The 23,615-nt window shown below is 44.3% G+C and overlaps 3 protein-coding genes across 3 annotated transcripts; 1 reads left to right on the forward strand and 2 right to left on the reverse strand.

Annotated features, from left to right (window-relative positions):
- Window positions 1–2,641: 2,641 nt before the first annotated feature.
- Window positions 2,642–22,431, reverse strand: LOC306969984 (torsin-1A-like; the record flags this gene model as incomplete). The annotated part of the gene is made up of 2 exons (XM_079565797.1): window positions 2,642–2,690; window positions 21,268–22,431. The coding sequence occupies one exon, from the start codon at window positions 22,429–22,431 to the stop codon at window positions 21,430–21,432; it is 1,002 nt and encodes a 333-aa protein (XP_079421923.1). The 3' UTR covers window positions 2,642–2,690; window positions 21,268–21,429.
- On the reverse strand, window positions 2,823–3,883 carry LOC306969983 (torsin-1A-like). The gene has a single exon (XM_079565796.1). It carries the CDS (start codon window positions 3,830–3,832, stop codon window positions 2,828–2,830), a length of 1,005 nt encoding a protein of 334 aa, XP_079421922.1. The 5' UTR covers window positions 3,833–3,883; the 3' UTR covers window positions 2,823–2,827.
- LOC306970633 (torsin-1A-like) lies at window positions 6,062–6,970 on the forward strand (the record flags this gene model as incomplete). Its single annotated transcript, XM_079566648.1, has 1 exon — window positions 6,062–6,970. One exon carries the CDS (start codon window positions 6,062–6,064, stop codon window positions 6,968–6,970), a length of 909 nt encoding a protein of 302 aa, XP_079422774.1.
- Window positions 22,432–23,615: the final 1,184 nt, after the last annotated feature.

Raw genomic sequence — 23,615 nt, forward strand, 5'->3', positions numbered from 1 at the left:
TGTAGAGTTTGTAATAACAGCTCCAGATGTAATAACATTTTCACTTCTTTGTGTAATAAAACCACATTATGTAAAAAATGTGTAATTTTGCAAAATCCAATAACATAATTTCATAAAATGTGTATTAAATCAACATAAAAACACAAGATACACAACCCAAACCCTCCCTCCACCCACTGACCCCACTGACCCCCGCTCACACAAAGATATTAATGCCTGTGTGTGTCGGTCTCATACGAGGATCTGCTTTAACATAAACGCAAATGCGGTTTTGCAAACGTAGGTTGTCAGTGTTGTAAACGTAAAGAGAAAACTGTAAACGTTAGCCACTAATGCTAACCTCTGACTGTGTTTGTCACTAATGCTAACCTCTGACTGTGTTTGTCACTAATGCTAACCTCTGACTGTGTTAGTCACTAATGCTTACCTCTGACTGTGTTAGCCACTAATGCTAACCTCTGACTGTGTTAGCCTCCAATGCTAACCTCTGACTGTGTTAGTCACTAATGCTTACCTCTGACTGTGTTAGCCACTAATGCTAACCTCTGACTGTGTTAGCCTCCAATGCTAACCTCTGACTGTGTTAGTCACTAATGCTAACCTCTGACTGTGTTAGCCTCCAATGCTAACCTCTGACTGTGTTAGTCACTAATGCTTACCTCTGACTGTGTTAGTCACTAATGCTTACCTCTGACTGTGTTAGTCACTAATGCTTACCTCTGACTGTGTTAGCCACTAATGCTAACCTCTGACTGTGTTAGCCTCCAATGCTAACCTCTGACTGGGTTTGCTGCTAATGCTAACCTCTGACTGTGTTAGACGCGAACCTTTGAGTGGGTTAGCCTCCGATGCTAACCTATCTTCTGTGTTAGCTTTCGATGCTAACCTCTGACCTTGGTAGCCGCTAATGCTAACCTCTCTTCTGTGTTAGCTTTCGATGCTAATCTGTGACTGTGTTAGCTGCTAATGCTAACCTCTGACTGTGTTAGCCTTTGATGCTAGCCTCTCTTCTGTAGTAGCTGCTAATGTTAACCTGACAGTGTTAGTCGCTAATGCTAACCGCTGACCGTGTTAGCGGCTAATGCTAACCTGACAGTGTTAGTCACTAATGCTAACCTGACAGTGTTAGTCGCTAATGCTAACCTGACAGTGTTAGCCGCTAATGCTAACCTGACAGTGTTAGTCGCTAATGCTAACCTGACAGTGTTAGCCGCTAATGCTAACCTGACAGTGTTAGCCGCTAATGCTAACCTGACAGTGTTAGTCGCTAATGCTAACCTGACAGTGTTAGCCGCTAACACTAACCTCTGACTGTGTTAGTCGCTAATGCTAACCTGACAGTGTTAGCCGCTAATGCTAACCTGACAGTGTTAGCCGCTAACACTAACCTCTGACTGTGTTAGTCGCTAATGCTAACCTGACAGTGTTAGTCGCTAATGCTAACCTGACAGTGTTAGCCGCTAATGCTAACCTGACAGTGTTAGCCGCTAATGCTAACCTGACAGTGTTAGTCGCTAATGCTAACCTGACAGTGTTAGCCGCTAACACTAACCTCTGACTGTGTTAGTCGCTAATGCTAACCTGACAGTGTTAGTCGCTAATGCTAACCTGACAGTGTTAGCCGCTAATGCTAACCTGACAGTGTTAGCCGCTAACACTAACCTCTGACTGTGTTAGTCGCTAATGTTAACCTGACAGTGTTAGTCGCTAATGCTAACCTGACAGTGTTAGCCGCTAATGCTAACCTGACAGTGTTAGCCGCTAATGCTAACCTGACAGTGTTAGCCGCTAACACTAACCTCTGACTGTGTTAGTCGCTAATGCTAACCTGACAGTGTTAGTCGCTAATGCTAACCTGACAGTGTTAGCCGCTAACACTAACCTCTGACTGTGTTAGTCGCTAATGCTAACCTGACAGTGTTAGTCGCTAATGCTAACCTGACAGTGTTAGCCGCTAATGCTAACCTGACAGTGTTAGCCGCTAATGCTAACCTGACAGTGTTAGTCGCTAATGCTAACCTGACAGTGTTAGCCGCTAACACTAACCTCTGACTGTGTTAGTCGCTAATGCTAACCTGACAGTGTTAGTCGCTAATGCTAACCTGACATTGTTAGCCGCTAATGCTAACCTGACATTGTTAGCCGCTAATGCTAACCTGACAGTGTTAGCCGCTAATGCTAACCTGACAGTGTTAGTCGCTAATGCTAACCTGACAGTGTTAGTCGCTAATGCTAACCTGACAGTGTTAGTCGCTAATGCTAACCTGACAGTGTTAGTCGCTAATGCTAACCTGACAGTGTTAGCCGCTAACACTAACCTCTGACTGTGGTAGCCGCTAATGCTAACCTGTTCACGTCCCGCCTAAAGGGCAGATCAGGCGCTGGTCGGGCGGGGAAACAGTTTGAGCAGCTGAGAGCGGCTTTAATATTTTACTGCCATTGATTCCTAAAAGCTCAGTCATAAAATGGAGTAAAAAAGTCTGATTTATTTTAAAGGAAGTGGCGTGAAAATTCAGGAAAATCTAAACAATTCTAAAATGTTTATTTATCCATGAAAATGAAACATTTGGACATAATGACTTTTCTTTCACTCAGGACACAGACACTTAGAGACATTAATATTGTAAAATAGTAAAAAGTCCTGTATGATAAATCTAAGAAATACAATTTATTCAAAAAGTAACTGAGTACTTCCTGCCTCTGCTTTTCAACAACTCAAGGACTCAACAGAAATTCAAAATCACATTTTGTTAATTGTGTGTCTCGATATAAGTCCAGAGGAAGTGTTTGGCTCCGGTCCTGCCGCAGAAAAGCCTCTTCCAGGGAGTTACACATAGAAGTCCAGTTTACTCACTATGGTCTTGCAGCCTTTGCTTGAGAATATTTTGGCAGACGGAAAGTAAATCAAATCTTCAGCCACCTGCTCTGCGACACATCTGTGAGGTCTGAGGCCTCTGGCCTCCATCTCTGCTAAGGCGCATTGAACCACATGTTCGTGCTCCAAGGGAAGAAAAGGAACAAAGAAATCCACCAAGTGCTTCTCAACCAAACTGGAGCGCCACAAACCACTGCTCTCATCATTAAAGGCTGACAGGGAGAGCGCCGATTCCAGATCTCTGAGCTCCATCTGCTCCCTGTCTCGCCCGGCTTTCATAAACTGTAGAGCTGTCTCTATAATACTTTGTCCTCCAGCATTGCTGAGAAAGATAAAGACGGCTTTTCGATAAGACACACCGTCCACTTTGTCGTAATATTCCAGGTACGGTTTGATGCTGTCCATCAGTCCCGGCGGCATCTTGTCCATCTCATCAAAAATAAACATGGACCGAGCACAGCTGGAGACGTTGCCTTTGATCCACTGCTTCAGCTCAGTCTTGTAGGCCTCGATTCGGCTCACGTGTGGGAAATGGAGTGTAGCTACAAACACATGGACAAACGTGCTGTTCATTCCTTCCTTGTAAAGATTTTCAGCAATGATTTTACTGACAAAGTTCTTTCCTGTTCCGGTCGGTCCATGAAGAGACAGAACCAGGGGCTTCTGTGGGGAGTCATTATTCATGAACCCGTCTAGAGCTTTCAGGATGATCCCAGATGCCAGATGTTGTCCAAACAGTCTTCGTCGTAGGTCCAGCTGAAGACCTGTGTGGTTGAAGGAAATCCAGTCCGGTTGACAACACTCACGGAAATAACAGGGAATGTTTTGATAGCCGACATAACATCCGGTAAGGACGACTCCCGCGGCGATGGCGGCACCGATGGACTCCTGAGCTTCAGCCAGGCCTGACCAGAGAAGAATCCACAGCAGAACCGCGAGTTTCCTTCTGAGCTGCATTTTCAGCTCCACAAGTGAACAGGAAATGTGCACTTCCTATTTCAGCAACTTCTAATCCGAACATCAGTGAAACACCCAGCTCTACGGAGGACCGCGGCTGCCAAACACTAAATATGAATAAATAACAAAGTAATCAATGAGTCGCCATTTTTATTTAAATGAAGATGAAATTTGTTGTATTTGTATTTCTATATTTATGTATATGTGTTTGTGTTGCTTTACTTGTGTATTTGTGACATCATTTGCACCTCATGGGTCCGGATGCCTCTGCTTTAAAGTCACTGGTTAATCTTTCTCCTCTTTGAAAGAAATTTCCAAAAAGAAAATGTCCAAATGTTTTCTGTGATCATCATGTGACAGTGGTTGGATTCATCCTCCTCCGGGACGGACGAAGACGACGACGACATCGACGTGGAGGACGAGGATTACGACGATGTGGGATGAGAGAGTTCTTCTGGAGGCTCCTGGACACGTTTAGCTTTTAATGTGTTAGCCACTAATGCTAACCTCTGACTGTGCTAGCCGCTAATGCTAACCTCGGACTGTGCTAGCTGCTAACGCTAACCTCTGACTGTGTTAGCCGCTAACCTCTGACTGTGTTAACCACTAATGCTAACCTGTGACTGTGCTAGCCGCTAACGCTAACCTCTGACTGTGTTAGCCGCTAATGCTAACCTCTGACTGTGCTAGCCGCTAACGCAAACCTCTGACTGTGTTAGCCGCTAACGCTAACCTCTGACTGTGTTAGCCGCTAACGCTAAACTCTGACTGTGCTAGCCGCTAACGCTAACCTCTGACTGTGTTAGCCGCTAACGCTAACCTCTGACTGTGTTAGCCGCTAACGCTAACCTCTGACTGTGCTAGCCGCTAACGCTAACCTCTGACTGTGTTAGCCACTAATGCTAACCTCTGACTGTTAGCCGCTAACGCTAACCTCTGACTCTGCTAGCCGATAACAATAACCTCTGACTGTGCTAGCCGCTAACGCTAACCTCTGACTGTGTTAGCCGCTAACTCTAACCTCTGACTGTGTTAGCCGCTAACGCTAACCTCTGACTGTGCTAGCCGCTAACGCTAACCTCTGACTGTGCTAGCCACTAACGCGAACCTCTGACTGTGTTAGCCGCTAATGCTAACCTCTGACTGTGTTAGCCACTGCCGCTAACCTCTGACTGTGCTAGCCGCTAACGCTAGCCTCTGACTGTGCTAGCCGCTAACGCTAGCCTCTGACTGTGCTAGCCGCTTACGCTAACTTCTGACTGTGTTAGCCGCTAACGCTAACCTCTGACTGTGCTAGCCGCTAACGTTAACCTCTGACTGTGCTAGCCGCTAACGTTAACCTCTGACTGTGCTAGCCGCTAACGCTAACCTCTGACTGTGTTAGCCGCTAACGCTAAACTCTGACTGTGCTAGCCGCTAACGCAAACCTCTGACTGTGTTAGCCGCTAACGCTAAATCTGACTGTGCTAGCCGCTAACGCTAGCCTCTGACTGTGCTAGCCGCTAACGCAAACCTCTGACTGTGTTAGCCGCTAACGCTAAACTCTGACTGTGCTAGCCGCTAACGCAAACCTCTGACTGTGTTAGCCGCTAACGCTAAACTCTGACTGTGCTAGCCGCTAACGCTAACCTCTGACGGGCTAACGGGTTATCGGGCTAACCAAATAAACCTCGGAACCCGGACACAAACGGATTGCCTAGTTTTGCTTTTTGACATAGATTTGGTGAATTGGATTGAATAACGGGCACCGGGGAAACGTACAAGACGCATTCCTAAAAACAAAAACCAATGCTCTTTTTCCAAGTGTGCGTGAAGTTGCAGGCGGTGACGAGCCGTGTGGGTGTCCCTGTCCTCTGACTCACAACACATCCAGGAAAAACTCAAAACTCAAGTGGAGATATTCATTTTTTATTTAAAGGTGAAAAGGATTTTATTGTATCAGATGATTTCCAACAATTAAATGTAATGATTTTTTAAAATTTATCCCTATTTGGATTTGTCATATGTCAATCCTTTTCCCAGGACTCGAGCTGCAGCACATTCCCCCCGGTTAAAGACTCAGGGCGAGACCTACAAAGCAGGTTTGATGACAAGTTATTAAACACGGAAGTGCACATTATTCAAGAGGAAAGACACTGACTGAACACCACGTTACAGAAAATGGAGTACAGGAGGAAACACGCGGTTCTGCTGTGGGTTTTTCTCTGGTCAGGCCTGGCCGGAGCGAGCATGGCTTTCACCAGTGGTTTTTCCAGATATTTAAACATTCCCTGTTTTTTCCGTGAGTGTTGTCAGCCGGACTGGATTTCCTTCAACCACACAGGTCTTCAGCTGGACCTACAACAAAGACTGTTTGGACAACATCTGGCATCTGGGATCATCCTGAAAGCTCTAGACGGGTTTGTGAATAATAACTCCCCACAGAAGCCCCTGGTTCTGTCTCTTCATGGACCGACCGGAACAGGAAAGAACTTTGTCAGTAAAATGATTGCAGAAAATCTTTACAAGAAGGGAATAAACAGCCGTTTTGTTCATCTTTTTATATCCACACTCCATTTTCCCCACAAAAGCCAATTTGAGATTTATACATCTCAACTGCAGCAGTGGATCAAAGGCAACGTCTCCAGCTGTGCTCGGTCCATGTTTATTTTTGATGAGATGGACAAGATGCCGCCGGGACTGATGGACAGCATCAAACCGTACCTGGATTATTACGACAAAGTGGACGGTGTGTCTTATCGAAAATCCGTCTTTATCTTTCTCAGCAATGTTGGAGGACAAAGTATTGTAGAGACAGCTCTACAGTTTTGGAAAGCTGGGCGAGACAGGGAAGAGATTAAGCTCTGTGATGTGGAATCGGCGCTCTCCCTGTCAGTGGTGAATGACAAGAGCAGTGGTTTGTGGCGCTCCAGTTTGATTGATGAACACTTGGTGGATTTATTTGTTCCTTTTCTTCCCTTGGAGCACGAACATGTTGTTCAGTGTGTCTTGGCAAAGATGAAGGCCAGAGGTCTAAAACCAGACATGTCTGTAGCAGAGCAGGTGGCTAGAGATTTTATAGACTTTCCGAAGCCTGAGAGAATATTCTCAAGCAAAGGCTGCAAGACAATTGACAGTAAACTGGACTATTATGTGTAACTCCCTGGAAGAAAGGGCAGTGGCAGGTAGTACTCGTACTTGGAGTAGTTTTACCACAGTACTTTCTACTTCAACCACTTGAGAAAAATTACAATGAACTGTCTGTATCTTGTGTAAAAAAAAAGTTGTTTTTTCCCTCTGTGAGAAAAATGATTAAGCAGAAAAAGCTTAATCTTTATCGATAAAGAATTATTATTTTATTTTTTTTAGTTTTTTCATGCCATTTTCTTTCAATTTTTTTCATGATTTTATGTTTGTTTCACACAATGTTTGGTGTCATGGGAAATAAATCTGATTTTTTATCTTAATCTTACATTAAAGCCGCCCACTGACACTCCCTACCCAGCTTAGTCTGCCCTGTTGGACAAGCATTAGCATTAGTGGCTAACACAGTCAGAGGTTAGCATTAGCAGCTAACAGTCAGAGGTTAGAATTAGCGGCTTACACAGTCAGAGGTTAGCATTAGCTGCTAGCACAGTCAGAGGTTAGCATTAGTGGCTAGCACAGTCAAAGGTTAGCATTAGCAGCTAACACAGTCAGAGGTTAGCGTTAGTGGCTAACACAGTCAGAGGTTAGCATTAGCAGCTAAAACAGTCAGAGGTTAGCGTTAGCGGCTAACACAGTCAGAGGTTGCCTGTTTGCCTGTTAGCCAGTTAGCCCTGTGAGGCATTCACTGTTGTGATCCTGGACAATACAAAACTATTGATTGATATTGATTGATTGATACATTTGCTAAGCCTGGAGCTAAAGTGCGAGTCGTACTTCAAATTAGCGAGTGGGCGTGTTGCTCCTGATTCACTGTTAGAAACTCGGCACCGTTTCGTAAAGGATTAAGGACTTTAAAAGGACTTGCAGTTGAAGGACTCCCCACCGACCTGAAGAGGGGAAACCACCTTTTCCGGGTGGAGAACCATGGCCTCGGATTTGGAGGTGCGGATCCTCATCCCGGCCGCTCACAGCTGCAAACACCCCAGAGCAGCTGAAGGTCCCACAGAACAACATCGTCTGCAAACAGCAGAGATGAGGGACGCCCTCGGCCCCCGGCTGCGCCCTCTGTCCATGAAGGTAATGAACAGAACCGGTGACAAAGAGCAGCCCTGTGGAGCCCAACACGCACCGGGAACAGGTCTGACTTACTGCCCCTGCTGCTCATACAGGGAACGGACAGCCCTTAGCAGAGGGCCCCGGACCCCATACTCTCAGAGCACCCCCCACAGGGCACCACGAGGGCCCCGGACCCCATACTCCCGGAGCACCCCCCACAGGGCACCACGAGGGACGCGGTCGAACGCTTTCTCCAGATCCACAAAACACATGTGGACTGGTTGGGCGAACTCCCACAAACCCTCGAGCACCCGACGGAGGGTATAGAGCTGGTCCAGTGTGCCACGACCAGGACGAAAACCTCCTGGATCCAAGGTTGGACCATCGACTGGATCCTCCTCTCCAGCACCCTGGAGTAGACCTTACCGGGGAGGCTAAGGAGGGTGATTCCTCTGTAATTGGAACACACCCTCGGTTCCCCCTTTTTAAAGAGAGGGACCACCACCCCGGTCTGCCAATCCAGGGGCACTGTCCCCGACCGCCACGCGATGTTGCAGAGACGTGTCAGCCAAGACAGTCCTACAACATCCAGAGACTTAAGGTACTCAGGGCGAATCTCATCCACCCCCGAGACACAGAGGAGCTTTCTCACCACCTCGGTGACTTCAGCCCCGGTGATGGGCGAGCCCACCTCCGAGCCCCCAGCCTCTGCTTCCTCATTGGAAGACGTGATGGTGGGATTGAGGAGGTCCTCGAAGTCCTCCTTCCACCGCCTGACAACATCCCCAGTCGAGGTCAGCAGCTCCCCACCCGCACTGTAAACAGTGTTGGTGAAGCACTGCTTCCCCCTCCTGAGGCGCCGGACGGTTTGCCAGAATCTCTTCGAGGCCGACCGATAGTCTTCCTCCATGGCCTCCCCGAACTCCTCCCAGACACGAGTTTTAGCCTCTGCGACCGCACGAGCTGCAGCACGCTTGGCCTGCCGGTACCTCTCAGCTGCCTCAGGAGTCCCACAAGCCAACAAGGCCAGGTAGGACTCCTTCTTCAGCTTGACGGCATCCCTTACTTCCGGGCGCCACCACCGGGTTCGGGGATTGCCGCCGCGACAGGCACCAGAGACCTTACGGCCACAACTACGAGCAGCCGCATCGACAATGGAGGAGGAGAACAGAGTCCACTCTGACTCCATGTCCCCCGCCTCCCCCGGAATCTGGGTGGAGCTCTTCCGGAGGTGGGAGTTGAAGACCCCACTGACAGAGGGATCCGCCAGACGTTCCCAGCAGACCCTCACAACACGCTTGGGCCTGCCAGGTCTGACCGGCTTCCTCCCCTGCCAGCGGATCCAGCTCACCACCAGGTGGTGATCAGTTGACAGCTCCGCCCCCTCTTCACCCGAGTGTCCGAGACACGCGGCCGGAGGTCAGACGACACAACTACAAAGTCGATCATCGACCTCCTGCCTAGGGTGTCCTGGTGCCACGTGCACTTATGGACACCCTTGTGCTCGAACATGGTGTTCGTTATGGACAAACTGTGACTAGCACAGAAGTCCAATAACAGAACACCACTCGGGTTCAGATCGGGGAGGCCGTTCTTCCCAATCACTCCCTCCCAGGTCTCACTGTCGTTGCCCACGTGGGCGTTGAAGTCCCCCAGCAGAACAATGGAGTCCCCAGTCGGAGCACTATCTAGTACCCCTCCCAGGGACTCCAAGAAGGCCGGGTACTCTGCACCGATGTTGGGCCCGTAGGCCGAAACAACGGTGAGAGACCTGTCCCCGACCCGGAGGCGTAGGGACGCGACCCTCTCGTCCACCGGGGTGAACTCCAACACGTGGCGGCTGAGCTGGGGGGATATGAGCAAACCCACCCCAGCCCGCCGCCTCTCCCCGTGGGCAACTCCAGAAACATGGAGAGTCCAGCCTCTCTCCAGGAGTTGGGATCCGGAACCCAAGCTGTGCGTGGAGGTGAGCCCGACTATATCTAGTCGGTATTTCTCAACCTCCCGCACAAGCTCAGGCTCCTTCCCCCCCAGCACAAGCTCAGGCTCCTCCCCCCAGCACAACCTCCCGCACAAGCTCAGGCTCCTCCCCCCCAGCACAACCTCCCACACAAGCTCAGGCTCCTCCCCCCCAGCACAACCTCCCGCACAAGCTCAGGCTCCTCCCCCCCAGCACAACCTCCCGCACAAGCTCAGGCTCCTCCCCTACAGCACAACCTCCCCCACAAGCTCAGGCTCCTCCCCTACAGCACAACCTCCCCCACAAGCTCAGGCTCCTCCCCTACAGCACAACCTCCCCCACAAGCTCAGGCTCCTCCCCCCCCAGCACAACCTCCCGCACAAGCTCAGGCTCCTCCCCCCAGCACAACCTCCCGCACAAGCTCAGGCTCCTCCCCCCAGCACAACCTCCCACACAAGCTCAGGCTCCTCCCCCCAGCACAACCTCCCACACAAGCTCAGGCTCCTCCCCCCAGCACAACCTCCCGCACAAGCTCAGGCTCCTCCCCCCAGCACAACCTCCCCCACAAGCTCAGGCTCCTCCCCCCAGCACAACCTCCCCCACAAGCTCAGGCTCCTCCCCCCAGCACAACCTCCAAGCATAAAATAAAGTCTGTACGTGTCCCACTGTGAATGTAATGGGTCTATGTCATATATTAGTTTCACAGTTTACGTTGAATTACAGAAGTAAATGCTCTTTTTCATGATATTTTTATATGACGAGCACCTGTATATTTATATACAGGTGTATATATATATATTTATATATTATATTTATATCTACTGTAAAAAAAAGAAGTTTTTAGTTGAATTTGTTTAAATACTTTATTAGGTCTCATTCAATATGACATTTACAGAAGAATGAATGAAGAGGAATATTTCATTACCCGTTTCCCGTCATTTCTGCAGCTTCAGTGAATTTTTTTTTAAACCAAAGGTAAATATCGTGATAATTTCATTAACCCTAGAACTGAGCAGATCCATGTGTGTGATGTTCCTGAGTGTCTCTGAGTGTCCTGGGTCTCTGAGTGTCCTGGGTCTCTGAGTGTCCTAGGTCTCTGAGTGTCCTGGGTCTCTGAGTGTCCTAGGTCTCTGAGTGTCCTAGGTCTCTGAGTGTCCTAGGTCTCTGAGTGTCCTGGGTCTCTGAGTGTCCTGGGTCTCTGAGTGTCCTAGGTCTCTGAGTGTCCTGGGTCTCTGAGTGTCCTGGGTCTCTGTCTCTGATGGCCTGGGTGTTTCTCCTACAGCCTCATGTTTCCATAGTGATGAAGGTCGGGGAGGGTCAGTGTATTTATTTATCTCTTTGCTCCTGTGTCTCTGGCCTCCAGGGGCGACTGGCCATATGTCCGTTCTGGAAGAGCACAGAAGGGCCACCGGTCTGGCCTCTCACTTTACCCTTACCCCGACCGAGCTTTACCCAAATCTAAAAGCTTGATCTCTTAACTCCCGCCTGAACCGAGAGGATCTTTTTCCTCACGTCATCACATTTTTTCCCCATTCGTTTGTTGGATATTCAACTCATTTCTGTCATTTTTTCGTCCATTTTTTATCTATTTTTTGTCACATTTTTGTCATTTTTTGTCGTTTTTTTGTTAAATTTTTGTCGTTTTTTTGTCACATTTTTGTCATTTTTTTCGTCATTTTTTTGTATTTTTTTCACATTTTTGTCATTTATTTATTTTTATTTTTTTAGTCACATTTTGTAAATTTTTCATCACTTTTTTGTCACATTTTTGTCACTTTTTTGTCACATTTTTGTCACTTTTTTGTCACATTTCCATCATTGTTTTCGTCTCAGTTTTGTCGCTATTTTCGCAGCTTTTTCTCCAGAAGCTTTTGGATTGGGGTAAAGCCAAACTGGAGAAAATGTGCTCGGTTCAGGTGGGAGTTAAGGGGTTAAAAGAAAAGCCTCCAAAAACAAAAAATGTGCTGGAAAAGCAACAAAAAAGTGACAAAAAAGTGACAAAAACACAACAAAACAATAATATGAAAAAAAAGAGACAAAAACATGACAAAAATGCAGCGACGTGACAAAAAGTTCCCGTGACTTTTCTAGATCTTATCTTTCAAATGAGGCGTTACAGTGTTGCTCTCCAGTCAAGAAGCTTTTAGATTTGGGCAAAGCCGAGCTGGAGAAAATGCTCTGGGTTAAGGCGGGGGGTCAGAGGTTCACATGTGTATTTGTGGAAGTGTCACATTTACGCTGATTTGGGCCAGACTGACCAGAGTCCAGGGCTGGTTTCAGTCCCAGTCCGGCCCTGCCCACAATGTCATTATCGTCCCAGCTTTGCACACAGGGCTGGACCGGCCATCGGGAGATTGGGGAGTTTTCCTGGTGGGCCGACGTACTTTTGGGCCGGTCAGATCGAGATAAGGCCCGTTATACCTTCCGGCCCATAATTAGCTGAAAGAGCCATCAGAGTCTCTGTCTTTACATAGATGCAATTACACAATTCCTCCACTAGAGGGATGTGACGCCCTCTGGTGGCGAGTCATGGTTCAGATAATCTGGTATAATGAGCAATGAGCCTCTGGGACATCACACTCATGCCCCTCACACTGTGAATATCAGAGGAAATAGTTTATTGTAACTCCCTCCAGGACCCACAGAACCTCAGACCTCTATTTTTATACATTTTAGACAAATGTTTGCAAAGAAGTGCATGCTGGGAGTTGTCAGGTGACTCGTCGTCAGTGCAGTTTGTAAATCTTCTAGTTTCCATTGAAAGGATTTACAATGTTTGGCCTTTTTGTGATTTCTGTCCTCACTAACACCTCTCTGACTCTGAGGTGAGTTTTACCGTTTCATCTTCATCTACAGTCGGTCATTTGGTTTTGAGAAGTTTATTTGTGTCACAGTCGCGAGTGGAACTTCATTAACGGAACTCACATTTTAAGATTGTTAAGTCATTTTACAAAAGTTCCTTCAAGTTGTAAATGAAAAGATGAAAGTGTTGAGTCTCTGAGGCGTGAGCTTGAATCGGCTTGTTGCACAATGTGGCTACGCTAGTTCCTCTGAGCTGAAGCTGTGGGCGCTAGTACTTCCTGTTTGTATTCATTTCCATTAAGATTAGCTCAGACCAGTGAGTTCCTTTGTCTTGAAGCTAAAGGCTAATTTAAACTCGCCTGAACCGAGAGGATCTTTTTCCTCACTTCATCACATTTTTTTTTCCATAATTTTTTTTGTCGGGTATTCAACTCATTTTTGTAACTTTTGCAACTTCTTCTTCTTCTAACTTTGTAACACCTTTTTAAAAAAAAAAATCGTCAATTTTTTATCAAATTTTTGTCACATTTAGTCACATTTTTGTCATTTTTTGTCCATTTTTTTGTAATTTTTTTTGGTCAAATTTGTATCACATTTTTGTCAAATTTTTGTAATTTTTTTGTCACATTTTTGCCTCTTTTTCATCAATTTTTTGTCACTTTATGTCAATGTTTTCTCACTTTTTTGTCACATTTCCATCCTTGTTTTCGTCTCAGTTTTGTTGCTGTTTTCTCACCTTTTCCCCGGAAGCTTTTGGATTGGGGTAAAGCCAAAACTGGAGAAAACGTGCTCGGTTCAGGCGGGAGTTAAGGGGTTAACGCATTACACAATTTGAAATAGTGCCTTTTTATGTATATTTTTTTTATAGCATGTTAGCCTTTAGCTTCAGAACAAACCATCAATCCTTCATGATCACAGGCGTCTCCTCTGAACTCGTTACATCATGATTTGAACACAGTAAATGATCATCTTGTCATTTTTTTTGACACATTTTTGTCATTTTTTTGTCACATTTTTTGTCATTTTTTTGTCACATTTTTTGTCATTTTTTTGTCACATTTTTGTCATTTTTTTGTCATTTTTTTGTCATTTTTTTTTCACATTTTTGTCATTTTTTTGTCACATTTTTGTCATTTTTTTGTCATTTTTTTGTCATTTTTTTGTCACATTTTTGTAATTTTTTTGTCACATTTTTGTCATTTTTTGTCATTTTTTTGTCATTTTTTTTTCCACATTTTTGTCATTTTTTTGTCACATTTTTGTCATTTTTTTGTCACATTTTTTGTCATTTTTTTGTCACATTTTTGTCATTTTTTTGTCACATTTTTGTCATTTTTTGTCACATTTTTGTCATTTTTTTGTCACATTTTTGTCATTTTTTTGTCACATTTTTGTCATTTTTTTGTCACATTTTTGTCATTTTTTTGTCACATTTTTTGTCATTTTTCAGTCACATTTTTGTCATTTTTTTGTCACATTTTTGTCATTTTTTTGTCACATTTTTGTCATTTTTTTGTCACATTTTTGTCATTTTTTTGTCACATTTTTGTCATTTTTTTGTCACATTTTTGTCATTTTTTTGTCACATTTTTGTCATTTTTTTGTCACATTTTTGTCATTTTTTTGTCATTTTTTGTCATTTTTTGGTCACATTTTTGTCATTTTTTTGTCACATTTTTGTCATTTTTTTGTCACATTTTTGTCATTTTTTTGTCACATTTTTGTCATTTTTTTGTCACATTTTTGTCATTTTTTTGTCATTTTTTGTCATTTTTTTTTTCACATTTTTGTCATTTTTTTGTCACTTTTTTGTCATTTTTTTTTTTTGTCATCGACCGGGAACTCACCGCCCACAACATAATCTTTAGAAAATATGATTATTATTCCAGGAAAAGAAAACAGACAGGAAGTCCTGGCGCTCACACCTTCAGGTCAGAGGAACTAGCATAGCCACACCGCGCAACAAGCCAATTCAGCAGAAACAAAATGTAAGTGTTGTCCTCGATTCGTAGCTTAGACTGTTTTAGTTCAAGACAAGGGTTTATTGTTTTGCTCATCACCTCCACTATTGAATATGACTGTTTTTTGTTTTTTTTAGAGGGCCGGTCTTGACCCAAAAGTCCCGGGCCGATGTTTTCTCTCTGCCCTTTGTCCACATGAGTCTAAGTCAGGGGTGCCCAAACTTTTTGTCTCCGAGGGCCAAAATTAAAAAGTGCCTGTGAGTCGCGGGCCAAACACAGCGATGTCAAGCACGAAAAACACATTTAACTGCAAATAACATGCTATATTAAAACAAATGGTAGCTATGCCAATTGTAGCATTTAGTGCCGAAAAAAAACACCTGTATCTGCAGCACCTACAGTAACTTTAACTCATTCTGAGACGAAAACAATGATGGAAATGTGAGAAAAAAGTGAGAAAACATTGACAAAAAAGTGACGAAAAAAAATACAAAAATGTGACAAAAATGTGATAAAAAATGGACAAAAAAATGACAAGAAAATGACCAAAATGTGACAAAAAAAATTACAAAAATGTGACAAAAAAAATGACAAAAATGTGACAAAAAAAATTACAAAAATGTGACAAAAAAAATTACAAAAATGTGACAAAAAAAATGACAAAAAATGACAAAAAAATGACTAAAAAAGGACAAAAATGTGACAAAAAGGTTACAAAAATGAGTTAAATACCCAACAAAAAAATTATGGAAAAAAAATCTGATGACGTGAGGAAAAAGATCCCCTCGGTTCAGGCGGGACTTAAGAGGTTAACTCAAAGAAAATGCCACATTAGAGTATTTTGAAAGTGTCAGTTCAGCATCAATTCTTTAATAAGTCAATTTTTAACATATACTGTTGTCGATGTCAACAACCCTTGCAATAAAAGTTGGAAAACTGTGAAAGTTTATGCTACAAAGCTCTGTAATTGATAAATAGACACCACAACAGTGTTTCCTTAGCTTTGTGAAAGGAGTGAAACAGCGCCCCCAATTTGACGCTGGTGGTCAAAAAGTGTACTGCATCCATATTTACCATTGAGAATGAGTTAGTTTTAACCACACGCAGCGCAAAAGTAGGTCACCCTCTGGCGGGCCAACAGAACTGTTTCGGCGGGCCAAATTTGGCCCGCGGGCCCCACTTTGGGCACCCCTGGTCTAAGCTAAGAATGCGTTTTCACGTGTCGGTCCAGATGTTGCTTCTGAGAAAAGCCTTTGTCACAGACTGAACATGTGAAGGGCTTCTCTCCCGTGTGCGTCCTCATGTGCTGGATCAGATTCTGTTTCTGTATAAACCCCCTCCCGCAGACGGAGCACTCGTGCAGGTTCTCCCCCGTGTGGATCCTCACGTGCAGGTTCAGGAGCCGCTTCTGGACGAAACATTTCCCGCAGAAGGAGCATCCGAACGGCGTCTCTCCCGTGTGGGTCTTCACGTGGAGCTTCAGGTCCCGCTTCACCGTGAAACCCTGCGAGCAAACGGGACACTGGAAGAGCTTGTCCCCCGTGTGAGCCTTCATGTGCGCCTTCAGGCTGCACATGGCGGAGAAGACTTTGGCGCAGACCTCGCACCTGAAGGGCTTCTCTCCCGTGTGGGTCCTCATGTGCACGTCCAGGTTCTGCTTCTGGATGAACCCCTTCTCGCAGACCGAACACGTGTGCGGCTTCTCCCCCGTGTGGGTCCGCTCGTGAGTGATGAGTTTGGAGACGGTTCTGAAGCCCTTCCCGCAGTGGGAGCACGTGAACTTCGCTCCGCCCCCGTCTGCGCTGACCGGAGTCCCGGGAGCCGGACCTCGCAGATGTTTGCTGACCTCGGTCTGCGGAGTCCAGTCTGCGGAGTCGTCAGTGTCAGAAGAACTCTCTCCTTCGCTCTCGGCTCCTTCAGCGTCCTCCTCTCTGGGCTCCTCTCTGGGCTCCTCTCTGGGCTCCTCTCTGGGCTCCTCTCTGGGCTCCTCTCCGGGCTCCTCTCCGGGCTCCTCTCCGGGCTCCTCTCCGGGCTCCTCTCCGGGCTCCTCTCTGGGCTCCTCTCTGGGCTCCTCTCTGGGCTCCTCTCTGGGCTCCTCTCTGGGCTCCTCTCCGGGCTCCTCTTTCACGGTTTGATGAAGGAGAGAAGACTCTGGCTCCTCCTCTTCACTCTTCACACACACGGTGATCAGAGGGAAGTCTTCTGGCTCTGCTTTGATGTCCACTTCCTCTGGTTCCTCTTTCTTCAAGTGAAGGACTGAGCTGTTGCCTCCTAATGTCTGCTCACCTACAAGACGAAAGGAAACAGTTAGACCAACTTTCCAGCTTTCCATTATGTTATTCTGTCACTCCCTCATTAAAAACATGGCTGAAGTGTTGCCTTGGCACATTCACGTATCTTTGAGTAATCTGTAAAAACTCTGATGGCGGCCATTTTAGGGATAGGTTTGCCTGAGTCCTCCTAGGAACGCCCCCACCTCCTGGAGACGCCTCCGAGCTTTGGTCACCAGCCGAGTAACCAACCACTGCTCCTCAGCAGAACCCCCTCCCCACTGATGCCACAGACAGCGTGTGGAGGGGGCGTGTCTAAAGGCTCAGAGGTTCTTAAAGAGACAGAGGCCTATTTCAAGACATTCACTACAGCCATTCAACTCTTTTTTTTCAACTCAGTCTTTTTTTAATCTTTTTTTTGGTCATTTTTAGTCCATTTTTTAGTCCATTTTTTTGTCATTTTTTTGTCATATTTTTGTCATTTTTTTTGTCATTTTTTTTGTCACTTTTTTGTCATTTTTTTGTCACATTTTTGTCATTTTTTTGTCACATTTTTTGTCATTTTTTTGTCACTTTTAGTCAATTTTTTGTCACTTTTTTGTCATTTTTGTCATTTTTTTGTCATTTTTTTGTCATTTTTTTGTCACATTTTTGTCATTTTTTTGTCACATTTTTTGTCATTTTTTTGTCACATTTTTGTCATTTTTTTGTCACTTTTTTGTCACTTTTTTGTCATTTTTTTGTCACATTTTTTGTCATTTTTTTGTCACATTTTTGTCATTTTTTTGTCATATTTTTTGTCATTTTTTTGTCACTTTTAGTCAATTTTTTGTCACTTTTTTGTCATTTTTTGTCAATTTTTTGTCACATTTTTGTCACATTTTTGTCATTTTTTTGTCATTTTTTGTCATTTTTTGTCACATTTTTGTCACATTTTTGTCATTTTTTTGTCACATTTTTTGTCATTTTTTTGTCATTTTTTTTGTCACATTTTTGTCACATTTTTTGTCATTTTTTTGTCACTTTTGTCATTTTTTTTTCCATTTTTTTTCCATTTTTTTTGTCATTTTTTGTCATTTTTTGTCATTTTTTTGTCACATTTTTTGTCATTTTTTTGTCATTTTTTTGTCACTTTTTTGTCATTTTTTTGTCACATTTTTGTCATTTTTTTGTCACATTTTTTGTCATTTTTTTGTCACTTTTTTGTCACATTTTTGTCATTTTTTTGTCACATTTTTGTCATTTTTTTGTCACATTTTTGTCATTTTTTTGTCATTTTTTTAGTCACATTTTTGTCATTTTTTTGTCACATTTTTTGTCATTTTTTTGTCACTTTTTTGTCATTTTTTTGTCACATTTTTTGTCACATTTTTATCACATTCTTGTCACATCTTTGCTTTTTCTCACCTTTTTTCAAGAAGCTTTTGGATTGGGGTAAAGCCAAATTGGAGAAAATGTGCTCGGTTCAGGTGGGAGTTAAGGGGTTAATCATTTCTGTTGTGTTTTCGAAGGTTTTTTTTGTCTCCTGTTTTGTGTTTTTGTCACTTTTTAGTCGCTCTTTGTGGCTTTTTCATCTCGTTTTGTGACACAAACGGGAGAAACCTGCTCGGTTCAGGTGAGAGTTAAGAGGTTAATAACTTTAGACGCTCTATTATTCTATGCATTGAAAATAACATCGACATTTTGCAAGATTTTCAAATTAAACTGCCCGGAAATGAGGGAAAAAAATGAAGCTAGAGCTACGTAGCAAGGGCTAGGCTAACCATTAGCATGTTCTAATATTCTAAAGATAAAATAACTTTTTGAAGAAAACTGATTCAAGCGAATAACTGGCCTCTGATGACAGACTCAGAGGTAACTTACGAATGGGGTAATGTTGTTTATAAATGAGAACATTTACGCCTCGAGACAGGGGCGGACTTGCCATATGTCCGTTCTGGAAGAGCACACTTTACCCCCGGGTGAAACTGAGCTTTACCCAAATCTAAAAGCTTAACCTCTTAACTCCCACCTGAACCGAGAGGATCTTTTTCCTCACGTCATCACATTTTTTCCAATCATTTTTTTTGTTGGATATTCAACTCATTTTAGTAACTTTTGAGTCATTTTTGGGTCAAATTTTTGTATTTTTTTTTGTCAAATTTTGTCAAATTTTTTGGTCATTTTTGTCATTTTTTCACTCATTTTTTATCAATTTTTTGGCGCATTTTTGTGATTTTTTTGTGATTTTTTGTCACTTTTTCATCAATGTTTTGTCATTTTTTGGTCATTTTTTTGCCACATTTTGTCACATTTTTTTTGTCATTTTTTCATCCATTTTTATCAAATTTTTGTCGCATTTTTGTGATTTTTCTGTCATTTTTTTGTCACATTTTGTCACATTTTTTGTATTTTTTCGTCAATTTCTTGTGACTTTTTTCCACTTTTTCCTCAGTTTTTCGTCACTTTTTTTGTCACATTTCCATCATTGTTTTCGTCTCAGTTTTGTTGCTTTTTTCCAGAAGTTTTTGGATTGGGGTAAAGCCAAACTGGAGAAAACGCGCTCGGTTAAGGCGGGGGGTCAGAAGTTAACACGTGTCTTTGTGGAAGTGTCGCATTTACGCCGGTTTGGGCCATGGATCTATCATAATAATTTGGGCCCGGCTGACCAGAGTCCAGGGCTGGGTTTCAGTCTCAGTCCGGCCCTGCCTCGAGATCAGGATTTCATGCAGCCGGAATATTTCTTTCCAAACGCACAGTACCTGGTTCCTCCTCCAGCTTCACCAGGGCCATGTTTCAGAGGCTCAGTCCGCTCTAAGGTGAAGCTTCGAGGCTCTGAGGGTCGGGTCTGCTCGGGTCTGCTCGGGTTTGTTCGGTTCTGTTCGGAGCTAACGCCACACGGCAGCCATGTTTGTTTACGCTTTTGGTCTTCTTCTCTGCTCGTACACGCTCACGCTGCCCTCTGGTGCTCAGGGGTCGCTATGACACAGTAACTCACTCGACTCAACATTTTATTTGTTCAATATTTTTATTTTTAATATTTTTTCCCTATATAAACAAAAGTACTACAAAGTATAATTACACAAAATTAAACAATGTGGATATTCTAAGCAAAACTATATTGTAAGGCGTAATAATACCAGGAGTAGTTTGGTATCCGCACAGTAAAGTGAAGATATTTGTGGTGGATTTGAAAGCAAAACAAAGCCAGCATAGCGTAGATAAAACAGAAAACGTATCAGATCAGAGACGGAGCGGCATCCAGTGTGTGCCAGCATCCGCCATCTTGAATCTTTGATTATTATTATTATTATATTACTGCGTGGATTTTGAACAACTCCTGGTATTAGCCATTTATGCTAAACTCTGACTGCATTAGCCGTTAATGCTAAACTCTGACTGTATTAGCCGCTTATGCTAAACTCTGACTGTATTAGCCGTTAATGCTAAACTCTGACTGCATTAGCCGCTTATGCTAAACTCTGACTGTATTAGCCGTTAATGCTAAACTCTGACTGCATTAGCCGTTAATGCTAAACTCTGACTGCATTAGCCATTTATGCTAAACTCTGACTGCATTAGCCGTTAATGCTAAACTCTGACTGCATTAGCCATTTATGCTAAACTCTGACTGCATTAGCCGTTAATGCTAAACTCTGACTGCATTAGCCATTTATGCTAAACTCTGACTGCATTAGCCGTTAATGCTAAACTCTGACTGCATTAGCCGTTTATGCTAAACTCTGACTGTATTAGCCACTTATGCTAAACTCTGACTGTATTAGCCGTTAATGCTAAACTCTGACTGCGTTAGCCGCTTATGCTAAACTCTGACTGCGTTAGCCGCTTATGCTAAACTCTGACTGTATTAGCCACTTATGCTAAACTCTGACTGCATTAGCCGTTAATGCTAAACTCTGACTGCGTTAGCCGCTTATGCTAAACTCTGACTGCGTTAGCCGCTTATGCTAAACTCTGACTGTATTAGCCGCTTATGCTAAACTCTGACTGTATTAGCCGTTAATGCTAAACTCTGACTGCGTTAGCCGCTTATGCTAAACTCTGACTGCGTTAGCCGCTTATGCTAAACTCTGACTGCGTTAGCCGCTTATGCTAAACTCTGACTGCGTTAGCCGCTTATGCTAAGCCTTTGACGTAAAAAAAACTTTTCATTTTACTTTAGATACAGACACTTCATTGTAATTTTACTCAAGTAGTAGTAGTAAAAAGTAGCGTGATAAAACTAGTCTAAGAAGTACAATTTCTTCCAAATGTAACTACCCGCCTCTGCTTCAACAACTCAAGGACTCAACGAATTCTAAATCACATTTTTATAGTTAATTCCATGTTCTCGATGTAAGTCCAGAGGAGGTCATTAGCGCAGCAGAAAAGCCTCTCATTTAAAAAGTGCAGTTCGTAACTTTATTTGAATATTCCAGGGAGTTACACATAGAAGTCCAGTTTACTCACTATGGTCTTGCAGCCTTTGCTTGAGAATATTTTCTCCGACGAAAAGTAAATCAAATCTTCTGCCACCTGCTCTGCTGTAGATCTGTCTAGTTCTACACCTCTGGCCTCCATCTCTGCCAAGACACACTGAACCACATGTTTGTGCTCCAAGGGAAGAAAAGGAACAAATAAATCCACCAAGTGCTTATCAATCAAACTGGAGCGCCACAAACCACTGCTCTCATCATTAAAGGCTGACAGGGAGAGCGTCTTTTCCAGATCTCTGAGCTCCATCTCTTCCCTGTCTCGCCCAGCTTTCCAAAACTGTAGAGTTGTCTCTATAATACTTTGTCCTCCAGCATTGCTGAGAAAGATAAAGACGGCTTTTCGATAAGACACACCGTCCACTTTGTCGTAATAATCCAGGTACGGTTTGATGCTGTCCATCAGTCCCGGCGGCATCTTGTCCATCTCATCAAAAATAAACATGGACCGAGCACAGCTGGAGACGTTGCCTTTGATCCACTGCTTCAGTTGAGTCTTGTAGGTCTCGATTCGGCTCACGTGTGGGAAATGGAGTGTAGCAATAACAACATGGACAAAATGACTGTTCATTCCCTTCTTGTAAAGATTTTCAGCAATGATTTTACTGACAAAGTTCTTTCCTGTTCCGGTCGGTCCATGAAGAGACAGAACCAGGGGCTTCTTTGGGGAGTCATTATTCATGAACCCGTCTAGAGCTTTCAGGATGATCCCAGATGCCAGATGTTGTCCAAACAGTCTTCGTCGTAGGTCCAGCTGAAGACCTGTGTGGTTGAAGGAAATCCAGTCCGGTTGACAACACTCACGGAAATAGCAGGCGGCATACCGGCCGATTCCCATGCCGATTCCCACAGCTCCCACGGCGATGGTGGTACTGATGGGCTCCAGAGCTTCTGCCAGGCCTGAACAGAAAAGAATCCACAGCAGAACCGCGTGTTTCCTTCTGAGCTGCATTTTCTGTTTAGTAGCAGCTGGTGTTTACCAACCTGAACAAGTTAGCAGGACATCCACACTCAGTCACTTATTAACAGAGCATGAACTATGACCACGGAGAGGTAAAAGTAGTTAATTTAATTTAATTTAATTCACACAGCTTTACTCACAAGACAGTCAGTCGTAACAAAAATCCAAAACAATTTTGAAAAAAGATGGAGATATCAGCTTTTGCAAATGACCTTTTCATCCAGGTGCTTGTCATGTAATTAGAACAGTAATTCTCAAAGTGTGATCCGCGGACCAGTGGTGGTCCGCCATCGCCCCCTAGTGGTCCACAAACCCCTTTTCCCCCGACACAGCGCACGTTGCACAGGGAGTTGGGCCGTTTTGGCAAACTCTTATCACTTAAAGTTTGATCAAATGATAAGAGTAACCAGCGCAGTGTGACCAGGGCGAGGTCTTTCCTTTTTGAGGGACAGAGTTATGGATGCACATGGATGCACGGCTGCCACTTCTCAGAACCGTGCGTAATCCTTCCTCATCCTGTTTGTCAATATGTAGCTAATGTGGCCACACCGCCTTTGCTCTGCCCAATCCCGTCAGACCTTGGAAGCTCAGCAGGGAAGGGCCTGGTCGGTACTTGGATGGGAGACCGTTTAGTAACACCAGGAAGCCTAGCGAATGTAGTGAGTGAGTGGTTGGTGGTCGGAGGGGCCGATGGCGCAGACTGGTTGCCTCGCTTCTGTCAGTCTACCCCAGGGCAGCTGTGGCTACAATAGTAGCTTACCACCACCGAGTATGGAGTGAACGAATAGTGCAATGTAAAGCGTCTTTGAGTGTCCAGAAAAGCGCTATATAAAGCGCATTATTATTATTATTATTATAAAACGCGCAGGATTTCTCACATGGCTGGGGCAGAATGCCAGGTTGCAGGTTCCCCTGCGGTCTCCACAGCCATGCCCGCAGATCGGGTCATACAGTTGGGGCGGGTCGAGCGGCCTGCTGCCGCTCACCGCGGCCGTACGTGTGCCCGCTGTCTGCAGCCTCGACTCATTCTCTTTACAGCAGGTGTTTCACGTCAATATGCAACGGATTTTCATTAAATCAGCAGCGTTTTTTTGCTTGTGATCCAGAGAAGCTTCTGTGGAGCCAAACGTCTCCTGTTTTCCACGGCGTCTGCACGAGTTTGCGTTACCTACATC

This window comes from Gobius niger (genome assembly GCF_951799975.1).
Source record: "Gobius niger genome assembly, chromosome: 11".
In the NCBI taxonomy this organism is placed as follows: Eukaryota; Metazoa; Chordata; class Actinopteri; order Gobiiformes; family Gobiidae; genus Gobius; species Gobius niger.